Below are 12282 nucleotides of genomic sequence, written 5' to 3'. Positions count from 1 at the left end.
TTTTATTATTTAAATTTTAATTTTAATATTTGTGTGCTTTTGTTAATTTAACTATTAGTAAATTATATAAAATATGTTAAAAAAATATTATTATATATGGATACAGTTACGGATTCAGATAATTTGGTACTCATGAATAGCATTTTAATATTTTTTTACATAATCAGGTTTTTAAACGAGTTAGGATAATTATAAAGTAATAGGGATGCATTAGGGTTAAGATTAGAATAGTAATTTTCAAAAATATTCAAATAAAGTTAGGGTTTGAATATCTCAAAATAGTAGGTACCTTATTCGTTAACAACCCTAGTGAAGACGAATAAAACCTTAAAGACAGTGCCATTTATACACACCTTGAAACCAAGTTTTACATTTTTCAATTCAATGTCCTAACAATTTATGGTTATACATCAATAATCCAACAACCGCAAGTCTTTGTGGTCTGAAAATCAAAATATTGCCAACGCATAGCATGCGACAATTCACCTTATATATGTGTAGAGAGTACAGTTTCAAGGACTACAAAGTAAGCAGAAGGAAAAACAGCATAGAAGAAAGGTACCAAGTTCTGCTTGTAACATAATGACATGGTGTATTAGCAGCATGGAACAAACAATTCTACCTTCCATCTCCAATAATGTCAGCGAATTCAGTAACATTTGCTGGAGAGAGCACTGGTTCTGTCCCTGACATAGTCTTGCTCTTACCGCTCTTGATGTCACTGTTATCGGATGCAATGGATGTTTGTGTTTCTTCACTCATGAAGGTGCCTGTTATATCCTTAAAATGCCAATCAGTTAAATAACTTGGTTTTGACGTGACACTGCTCACTTCAATATCTCCAGCAAGCATAGCCACAACACGAGACATGGGCGGCCGCATCGCTGGTGATGCCTGAGTGCATAAAAGTGCCACTCCTATCATTCGGAGAGCTTCATTTTCATCAAACTCCACTAAAGATGGATCCACCAGACCCAAGCTTTGGTTATTTTCATGCAGGGTCCATGCCTAGAGACATCGTAGAAACAATATATAATCATGAGTAAGTCCTTTTAATTTTAAAAGGTACTTGAACAAATAGCACTACAAAGGGGGAAATTTTCCTTTTCATTACCCATTCAAGAAGATAAATCCTATCATTTTCTAGGCTATTGTCAGAGTTTGGTCTACCACTGACAATCTCCAAAGCAACAACACCAAAGCCAAAAACATCAGCCTTCTCAGTGAGATGCCCACGCATTGCATACTCCGGCGCCAGGTAACCACTTCAAGATAATTAAATTAAATGGTGAATGTTTATAGAAAATTCCTAAATCTAACCACGCATTATGGAGGGAGTCATGAACAAAAGGTTGAAGGGGCTTACATGGTTCCAGCAACCCGAGTGCTGATGTGCGTTTTCTTGTCATCATAAAGCTTTGCCAATCCAAAATCAGATATTTTTGGGCAGAGCTCTGCATCAAGCAAAATATTACTTGCCTTGACATCTCTATGGACAATCCTTGGCCTAGACTCCTCGTGAAGATAAGCTAGCCCTCTTGCAGTTGACAAGCAGACATTGAAGCGAGTTGGCCAATCAAGATGCAAGTAATTGTCTCCTGCATAATCCAAGAAGTCAGATAAACTTGTTCATTAATCAACTAAGGAATCAATTGGACTGCACATATACTGCATTTTCCTATCCAAAGACTGAACAAGAGAGAATAAATCTTGCACATGATTATCTTGCGATTCCAATCCCATTCTTTTATGTTTTTGTTTGTAAAACAAAAAGTTGTATTATTATAGGTTAGAAATTTTAGAAACTGCAGAGGACATGGGTTCCAAAGGATATGGAGCATTAAATAATTACAGAATGTTCTTCATACCAAAGAGTGCCTGATCAAGACTTTTGTTTTCAAGATACTCGTAAACAAGAAGGCGCCTATTTCCTTCGATGCAGCACCCATATAGTTTGACAAGATTACGATGTTGCACTGCTGATATGGTAGCTATCTCAGTAGCAAATTGATCCTTCCCTTGGTGTGATGCTACTGAAAGTTGCTTCACAGCTACAACTCTCCCATCAGAAAGTGTTCCCTAAAACGTACTAAGATTTAGTAACAATGTAATAAATCATCCTCTATTAATCATTTTCATCATTATACATCAAGCTTTTACCATGGCTACATGCTAAAAATGTAAGACAGAGTTTACCTTGTATACAGGTCCAAATCCCCCTTCTCCTAACTTCCTTGAAGGACTGAAGTCTTCTGTGGCAGCTTTCAACTCAGAATAACTAAATGTGTTTGGTCTTGGGCCAATACCAAGAAATACTGCAGAGTAAGGTAAGGCAATTAGTAGGCTGTAAGTTGTAAGGATGAAATGCAATAAAACTTCTCTACTATTACCAATAACCATTATTAGATATATCTTTGAAAGACTAATGAAATTGGCTAGTGTATGGGAAGCATCCCAATTTTAAAGGCAGAAGGCTTTTCTCTTTCTCTTTTTTTAAAAAAAAAAAGATTTTGGGGTGTTTTCAAATAAATTAATCCCAAAGAATGATATTGAATATAGGAGATCTAAAGGTGAGAACAGCTGCCTTGAACCTTAACCGCACTACAGGGCACAAGACACGTAATGTTTATAAAATTCCAAAACCAAGAAGGCTAAAATTCAAATTATTCAAGCTAATTTTCCAAGATATGCAGAATGCTTTATGTCTCCCCTATTTTCTTATCAGCACATGACAGGGTACTACTTTCTGTCAGTGAGCTTTTGATATCTTCTATCCATGGCAAGTATGTGCCTGTGCTCTCAAGGCCTTTGAAAACTAAGTTTTTTATTTGCAATAAACTAATCACTCCCCATTACTGTCAAGAGAGTGTAGAGGCTTTACTATACACATAGCATCCACTACCTCCCGCCTAGCTGAAAGGTGAAAAGTAACTCCTTCACTTATTCCCTCAAAATCTTGAATGAGATGATTCAATGTTCTAAATCAAGAAATTCAATGAGATGCATCTTTTTTCTGACATAGAATGACTACTATTGCTATATATATGTTTAATGATACACTGATGCTCTTACCTTCCTCATCATCATCTTCTTTTCTTCTCTTAACATAAATAATTGCAAATATAAGTATCAAAGCCACGACTGCAACAGGAACTGCAATACCAACAATCAATGCTGTCTGGTTTTTCTTTTTAGGAGTGCCTGGAGGTATCCCACTGACATTTGGTTTGAAATCTGAGCAACAAAACAACCTTATTAGAAATAGCTAACAGAAGATATGCACATGAAGCACATAATACATGAAGATTCATAAGTTTTAAAGTGTCTTACTTGGAACAACACTAATAGCTGAAATGGATGGACCATAATAACCTTGTTCTGGTTCACAGCAGGTTCCCTTACCAGCCCAAAACAGGTGAATTTCAAGATGGTTCTCCGTTACATTAGCAGTGAAATTCTTAGTTATTGCTCTCTGAACCCCACCTGCCTCCTTTGATATATCAAAATCCCTTAATTGCCGGGTTCCCTGATGAAGCATTGATGAGATATTATAGCAGTAAGATTTCTAAATGTAAAATTAAGTGAAAATAATTGTGATCATAGAAACATCAGAAATAGAGGGCATGAATCATATGATCTACCACTGAGAATGGCATGAATTTCTACTTAAATGAAAAATTACCTGAACATAAACATCGAAAACACGCCTTGCTAGACTCTTCCAAGTCTGCGTGCTTCGGTCTGGGAAACCTGTTTCTGCAAAGAACAAGTTTACAGTATAAAGCCCATTCTGAAGGCCTAGGCCATAGTATCTGAGTGATCCAGGGGATAGCCTTGAAGTCTGATACAGCTCCGGAGTGCCTGTATTTCTCACTTGTGCAAAGGTGTTTTCCACATACTTTTGATTTTGCCTGTCTGCAAACAAGCCAGCATTGCTAACTGCCCATTTCTGTGTACTGGTTACATTAAAAGATGCTGCACCAAAAGTAGTACTGTTCTCAGCCTCAAACACTATCCCATTAGATATCATCTGTGGGCCACCGCACTTGATCGAGAAGTTTGCATCTGCCAATGCCAACATTGAAATATGTTAGCGAAGTACTAAGCATTTGTCATGATTAATCTATATATAATTGAAACCTCAAAAACAAATGCCGGTTCCAAAGTTGCAGCTAAGCTTACATCGTGGAGTGTTTCTATTGCATGGAAAGCTTCTTTGAAGGCATTCTAATCCTTGTAAAAGCCTGTGGAATTTCAAAGCAATTACTGGATTAGGCATTCTAAAATCAATGCATCACATAACAGAGATAGTAGAAAGCATTTGGTTTCATAGATGTACAACAATTCTTTCCAGATAGTTTCACAATTTTACTCATTGGGAAAATATGGAAAGAAGGGAAAAACAGGGTGCCACAGGATGATAACTCACCTTATGTTTGAGCTGTTGGATGTGAAGTTATTGGCCACCAAATTCCTACATAAAATGTCATGAAACAACCTCTTAACAATTTCTTTTAAGTATATGTCCTAAATCTTTTTGACAATGTGTGAACAAAGTACACCATTAAATATTGGCATTGATTTGCAATTGGTTCCTTTTAACATTAAGATATCAATTATAAGAAAGTAAGCTCCATTTGAGCACCAAAAAAGCCTTAAGCTTCAAAGCAAAGTGTTAAAATAAGAAAAGAAAGGTAACTAAAGGAAGTATCATGGTTTAAGGTACATACAGTTGTAAGCTTGAGTTTATCCATGATGGCAAGTTTCCTGATAGAAAATTGTGTGATAAATCTCTGCATAGAGAAGTACATTAGCAAAAAGTGAGTAGGAGTATGAACATACTACCACCAACAGGATTTAACTGCTTTTACTGTTTGATGGTTCTCTAGGTGGAAGATACTGACTGATGGCTTCAATTATGGTTAATACCAGATGGTGGATGTTTAAGAATAACATTCAATGAAAAAGAAACTTCTAAGTGTACTTGCATAGAGGATTTACCCAGCATCTACTTCCCCAATCCTCTTCCATCAGGGAAGAAAAGGGAGATTAAAACATGCAACGTAATGATTACGGAAAATGGTGAGGAACATAAGAAGCTGCTATGGAAAATTCTTTTTGAGAATTTTATTTGTAGCCACTCAAAACCATAAACCAATTTAGCAAATCAAGCAATGCAACCTACAAGAGATTTGTTTTTTGACTAATCTATTTCCTTTTTCTCTCATCCAAGAATTTAGCAAAAATGCATCTTCAGGATGATGCCATTGCAAAATTATAAGTGGTTGCAGTAACAGATGGTTGTCCTTAGTCAACTCATGCCATCCAATGTATGCTACAAGAGATACCAGGCCCTACAACTTCCCAAACCCGCCTTTTCCTCCAAAGGGGAGATGACATTGTTTTATTGGGAGACTAGTTTATGCATCGTGTGAGAATTAACAACATCAGTCAGCAGAATAATGCCAAACTGATGCAATAAAATAAGTTCGTTTGATAGGATGACTTACATAGTCTGAAGAGTATCGCTCTTTTGGGTGGGAAGGGTACCTGACAGACTATTATTTCCAAGAAACCTGGCCAGTTGAATAGAAGAAACAACAGAGGAGAATGATGTTATCTATATAAAACTTACAGCTCACAAAATGTCCAAGATACATAAAATGAGATTTTTAGCAATTGAAGGGATGGTTTTTTTAAAGCTTACAAGTTTTCAAGAGAATTAATATTGAACAAAGCACTTGGAATTTGGCCTGTTAAGTTGTTGAAACTCAAATCCCTGGAAGAAGACAGAAATTAAAAAATAAATAAATAAAGCAGAAGCAAATATGATAAATTACGGAAGCAGTTAATTTGTAAATAAAACTTACAGCTTTTGTAAAGATTGTAATTCCGTGATAAAAGATGGCAAATTACCAGTGAGTAAGACATTTCTTAGAACTCTACAGGAAATAAAAAGAAACAAAAAAAAAAAGCTTAATAAGTCTTTTAGTCGACAAATTTAGATGAAAACATTCATTTTCCTTTCCCAAAATGAAGTAACAGATGAGTACAAGAAGTAAAGAGTATGCTTAACTCACAAGTCAGTCAAGCTCCTTAGATTTCTTACAAAACCAAGAGAAGAGCTTCCATTGTATATACCACCAATTCGCCTACATGATTATATACAAGCATCAAAGACACATTCCTATATACATGCATGCACAACTATGCAGAAAAAGCGAAAGAGCCCCACAGTGTAGGAAAGTGTCAGAAAAAAACAAGATATCTACTCACAAAGACGTCAATGAGGTCAAGTTCGCAAAACTGGATGGTATTGGTCCTGCAAAAGAGTTCCCTTCCAATCTCCTGTATAAACATGTGACAGATCACTAGTCAAACTGATGAAAAATCTAGGCAGAGCTATCCTTAATGCTGATTCAGGGAGAACTAATTTGAAAGATTAACTAAAAAGTTTCATAACATACAATGTTGTAAGCTTTGTCCAGTTATTGCCAATAAAGTTGGGTATGTTGCCTGTGAAAGCAACGTCAGATGCCCACCTGAAATTCAGCAAAGCTCCCTGTTAATAAGGTAACGTAAGGCAATTTGCAGGTCCTGGAGACACAAAAGGCAATAAACATATGGAAGGGTTACAATCGCTAGGTCTTTCTTACACAGTTTCCAGTTTTTCAAGGTTAGCAAATGTTGAGGGAATCTCGCCACCCAATCCACAACTGTTAATGTAACTGTCACATTTATACACCAATGTTGTTATAATTTCACATGGTAAACCTGTTAACAAAATCACCTACAAAGAACTAAAGAAAGTTAGACCTTACATTTGTTGAAGGTTGACTAAATTACCAAGTTCCGGAGGGAGTGTTCCTGAGAAATTATTATGACCAAAAGACCTGCATGACATAGATTCACATAAATACTTTTTGCAGAAATCATATATAAGAACCGATTTGTATTCATACCATACAATGTATATACCTGAATGGATACAAATCATGCAATTTTAACAAAAGAGAGAACAAATCAGAAAACTTTTCAAGAGATTTCACAACTAACCCTTTTGAGGAGTCTCATCGGAAATTGTAATTTAAATAAGGTGTATTAAGAAAGATGTCTGAGTGGCATACCAAATTTTCTGTTGTGAGGTGGTTCTTCTCTATGTTCTGATGTTTTGGTTATACAACAATGATTGTGAATGATTATGATTGCAATCAGTGAAATCTTATGTTTGACTGTAAATAAAGTTGGATAATCTCATAAAGATGAAGTGATTGAATTAAACAGGAAGTGTAAATTACTTATATCCTTAAATTTAATAGAGAAGAACTGATTATATCTAGTTTAGACTTGTGGTATTAAAGCAACAGCACTTTGGCAGAACATGTACAAGGCAACTACATCTACAAGCAGCAGTATCCTTCAAATCAAAAGCTAGAACAATTGTATTCCTTGGCAAGTATGAAAGACAATATCAATTAATTTATTCTTTAAGGCATATGGTAGCATAAAAGAGTAAACATTTGCCTAAAAACCAGAACTAATTGATTCTTTAAGGTGACAAAAGGACCCCGTTTCATTTTTAGAGAGTTTTTTCAAGTCTTACAGCATATTTAGCGCCTTAAGACTTCCAAGCTCCTTTGGAATGGGTCCCGAGAAATCATTGTGGGCAATTGACCTGTACAAATTAAAACAAATAAATAATCTCCAGAATAGTGTCTCCCTGAACATAAGAAGTTTGCAATAAAAATATTTTAAATGAGTAGCATCTTATATTTCAAGTGTGAACAATTACCATCTCAAAAATAAATGAAACATATTGTACCATAAAAAAAAAAGGAAAAATATACACGAAAATCAGGAAAAAGAATGATTTTCTATGCTAGTATAAAAGAGAGAGGAGTTTAACACTTTAGTGGTTCATCTTCGTTACAAAAGCCACGCTTCTATGTATGACAGGGAATGAGAGTAAATTTATGAGTTCCACTAGTTATTAGTTGAAGGTAATCCCATAGTTGAAACCTACAACTGAATTAGGCTTGGAAGTGGCCTTTTTTTCCTCCTTTCTTTATTATGTTGATAATCCTTAACTACTGTTATTGGAAACTTGTTGTTAAGGCCTGAAAACCATCACAGAGCTAGATAGATTTTGCAAATTTCAGAGATAATGTTGTACCAAAAAGGAGACCAGCCTTCAGCACTTACAATAACTCTAGTCTAGACATGTTTCCAATAAAGGCTGGCAAGGGACCACTAAAGAAGTTTTGATCAATCTTCCTGCATCATCAAACAAGGAATAATTGTTAGTTACTCTCCCATTATGATGAATACAATTAGCTATTTACCATGATTAAAAGACATCCTTACAGTTACTGATATGGTAAATACTATAAAATCTGTATTCATTTGGAAATCTTAAAAATCGAGGAGAAACAGAGAGGGAAAAGAACATTCTTACAAGAATGTCAGAAAAGGAAAATCCAAAAGCTCCTCTGGTATCACTCCTCGTCTATCCAGAGCGTATACCCTCCTGACAAAAGTGTATAAACATGTAAACCATTCCACAAGGCTATTGATTCAAGTCACCATAAGGTGAATTCATTTGGTATGCGGCAGGATTACTTGCAACACAATGTGATTCAAAAAGATTTCTAATTAAACTAGAATACATGAAAACCTTATGCTTAAATCTTTCCGGAAGATCCATTTCAATATTACTAGTCAATATGGACTAGTTGGAGCTGGACCTTGGCCTTATTTTAACTGGTACTACAATTTTTATTTTTATTTTTTAAATTAACTGGTACTTCAATATTAATGACTTAATATTTATGTAGTATATGGCAAAAGAGGAAATGGAGAAGAGAGTGAGAGTGCAAGCATACAGTCTAGTGATGTGGCAGACAGTGTTGCTGTTGAAAGAACAATCACATCTGATAGCTGGGTTATTATCACGATCTTCAAGCACAGAATCACTTAGACTAAGTGCAAGCCCACTGCATGGCTCTCCACTGATGTTCCATGATGCCACAGCTTGTGTATCCCATTTTTGAAAGATTGTGTTCAATGCCCTCACTGTTTCCCATTAATAATAATCCAAGAAAAATTAAAACATGTTAGGACATTACCAACATAATTAATTATGGCTAAGAATACAGAATTCTATCAGAAATAATAATTACTATTAACATTTCTACCTGATATTTTAAAACTTAGCTTGAAGATTCTAATACTAAAATGATTGTCAGAAAAGGGGAAACTTTTCCATTTTATATTAATATATCATACTAATTATCATTCTATACTATAATATATTTAGTCAAATCCGTAATTGAGTTGATCAAACATAATTTTAATTACTATAGTTTTTTTTTTTTGCCTATAATTAATTACTTTGTTCATATTCTCTTAAACTAAAGTCAAATATAGTATTAATATTTAGTCGTGGAAGAACACTTGGTCAAAAGTGCATATTTTTCTCTATCTAAAGGCAATAAAGCATACAGTGAAATATGAGACCATTTAGAAGCAAAACTGAACTTTGATCAAACTTCTTCTTTGTTTTTTTTCAAAGGTCAATGACACATGTAAACATGCTAAACCCATATTTCCCCCTTTTTCCATTTTACAAATTGTTCAAGAGCTTCTTAATTAACTGGAAATAGTTAAGGAAAAAGATAATTGGCTTGCAGCCTCAAAACAGAAGGTTTTAATTAACCTACTAATATATATATTTATTTCACTTGTATTAAAATTTAAGTCCAAAATTCAATTCTCAGGGAACTTATTAGTAGAAACTAGCGATGAATTTCTTCATGTGCAGCTAAATTGTGAATCATGACAGAAATAAAAGAGCTATTAATTACGTTTGTGTACGTAGCTGATACCAAGAATTTAGCCTATGTGTAACCCTTAAGCAGAATTATCAAGGCTAAAGATTGTTCAAAGATGGAAAAATATTTCTGTTGACAATAACAACCAATTATAATCAACGTTCATAAAGCAAAAGCGAAAGGTCAAAGGATTCACATTTGGTCAATGAAAACGACAGTTCTAAATTGTACAACCTGGCTGGGTGCATGCGGCAAGGACAAGATACAAATTAGAATCTTTTCTCAGCATAATCAAATCAAACACAATACGAAAATGACAATACTGTTAAAAAAGTTTTATATATTGTGGTTATTAACTTTAGGAGAATTAACAGTAAGCAGTAACGGTCAACAATTTCTAATTAAATGTTTGACAAAGAGATGAAGGAGATAACTTGTATGTTGGCAATGGGACCAAATTCTTTGATGATAAATTTTTTTTTTTTTTATGGGCTTTGATCAAAGAAGACAGCGAATGGACGGCGGCAGCTTTCAAAAGTTCCAGCATGCTTACGCACTCTGATAGAAACGACAAGTTAAACGCATACATACAATCGCCTGATGAAGACTTTAGTGGAAGAGAGAGACTCCTTTTGAACTGCACAGCATAAATATAATCATATTTGCACCACTTGACATGGGGGTCCATTCTTAAACAACGTGAGTTAATATAATAATATTTTTGAAGCGAAATAATAGCATGATTGCTTTTGAAAATATCTATGACTATTGGTTTTGATTTGCCCAATAAGAGGTTAATTATTAGTGTTACATTTTGTACCTTAGGTAAAGAAAATTTCAAAGCAAGCAATAAAAACTTCTGAACCAGTTTGAACTTCTGCGCACAAGCATAGCTTAATATTCCAAGAATTTCCATTAAATAGATGAACTTCAATATTGTAAAAGCACCCAGATATGAATTTATTGAGAAAAAAAATGGATGACTGAATTCAATTAAAATTTCGATGATCTGGACAAACTCGTTTGGATTTTAAGAAACGAAAGGTATATATGAATGTTGCTTCACCATTATCATGCCAAAATAACAAACATACAATGATTCAGATAATATTTTCAAAGATCATTAGTTAGAAGTTTATAGTGGCATCTGTCTGTACTTGTTAGGCAAACGAATATTCGGATGGCAACTAACTGGTATAAAAAATTCTGACACAACCTACCACTTCCAAAAGAAAACCAAAATTTATCTGTAATTAACTTTTGTCTGAGAGCTAGGCAGAGAGAGAGAGAGAGAGAGTGTTACGGAGTGGATTCATAACTGAAGATTAATTAGCAAAAGACAGCTGATATCTAAGGAGTTCGGATAGTTTCGGTATATTCCTAGTTTGAGAATTGAACATAGATGATCTTGATATGATACGATGGTATTTCATTTGTTTCTTATATGATTACCTGTTCCGCTGTTTTCTACTAATTCTACTAACATGCTTGAAGATTGCATAGCTTGGATTCTGCAGAGACATATATATCTAGATATAAAGAGAGAGAAACAGAGAAAGAGACTGAGAAATCAGTACCTTCAGAGGGGTCAGTGGTAGCATTCTGGGCATTGGATTTGCTGCACGAAAAGAAGACAATGAAGAGCAGAAGGCATATGGAAGAAGACGGTGGCTTCAGCCTCAAAATCATCTTTTCTCTCTTCACAGACAGGATGTTGGACGTTTGCTCCTGCTTCTCAGTCACCTCCTATTAACCTCTCGTTGTGCGGAGGTAGAAAGCATCGACTCGGAGCTAGCTTGGTCAATACGAAGCAATTAACAAAAATATTTAAACTCTGGAGCTATTTGTTGATTTTGGCACGAGTTACCAACCGTTTGTCAGCGTGTTCTCAATTATAATTGGAAGTTGGCAACGTGAGGAAAACACTATAAGCCTACCACTGACTTCCATAGGCCGCAGAAAGCTGTGTGCTGTACGTGCTATGCCAGCTAGGAAGTGGTCTCTGCCTCCTCGGGGTTGGGACTTGGGAGCTTTATCCAAGTTCAGTTTATCATATTTTACTGTTCAAGTCAAGTCAAACGCAGTGCTTGTCGCTGGATTCTAGGTGAAAGGATTGATCTTCCTTGCATGAAAGTTTCTGCAAGTGGACTCAATGCATGGTTGATATGAAAAGTCGCCTTGACGCCTAGTGTTTATTTTGTAAGACACTAGATCAGTTAAATTGCATACTGCTTTTTCATTTTAAACTGTAAACTGAAATTCTTATAGTTATATAAAAAATAAGTTAAAATGGCATAAATAACAAAATTGGTAAAGATTAATAATAAATTATGCACTACGCATGGGAGGGCAGTAGGAGCCATCTTGTCCCAATCCTAATCAGGGCGATCTTTGGGTAAAGTTACTCAAGTAAGACTTTTAGATCCCAAAATTAGAAGGTTTTATAATTTTA

General features: G+C 35.0%; 1 protein-coding gene across 2 annotated transcripts; it reads right to left on the bottom strand.

The window, feature by feature from the left end:
- On the bottom strand, positions 311 to 12069 carry LOC18596353 (probable LRR receptor-like serine/threonine-protein kinase At1g56130). Of its 2 annotated transcripts, XM_018123074.1 has the most exons (25): positions 11702 to 12069; positions 11408 to 11621; positions 8883 to 9072; positions 8456 to 8527; positions 8203 to 8274; positions 7604 to 7675; positions 6822 to 6893; positions 6657 to 6728; positions 6468 to 6542; positions 6277 to 6348; positions 6081 to 6152; positions 5871 to 5942; positions 5708 to 5779; positions 5511 to 5576; positions 4731 to 4793; positions 4430 to 4474; positions 4183 to 4244; positions 3683 to 4065; positions 3331 to 3526; positions 3073 to 3234; positions 2197 to 2315; positions 1869 to 2079; positions 1367 to 1598; positions 1115 to 1265; positions 311 to 1008 (listed from the first exon to the last, which is right to left on the bottom strand). In XM_018123074.1, the coding sequence occupies exons 2-25, from the start codon at positions 11517 to 11519 to the stop codon at positions 619 to 621; spliced, it is 3105 nt and encodes a 1034-aa protein (XP_017978563.1). In that variant the 5' UTR covers positions 11520 to 11621; positions 11702 to 12069; the 3' UTR covers positions 311 to 618. The 2 variants fall into 2 exon arrangements, with proteins under 2 accessions (XP_017978563.1, XP_017978562.1); XM_018123073.1 differs by having other exon boundaries at positions 11408 to 12069.

The sequence above is a fragment of the Theobroma cacao genome, chromosome 6 (assembly GCF_000208745.1).
Source record: "Theobroma cacao cultivar B97-61/B2 chromosome 6, Criollo_cocoa_genome_V2, whole genome shotgun sequence".
Lineage (NCBI taxonomy): Eukaryota > Viridiplantae > Streptophyta > Magnoliopsida > Malvales > Malvaceae > Theobroma > Theobroma cacao.
The sequence above is the reverse complement of the archived record's forward strand: the minus strand, read 5'-3'. Positions and strand labels throughout refer to the sequence as shown.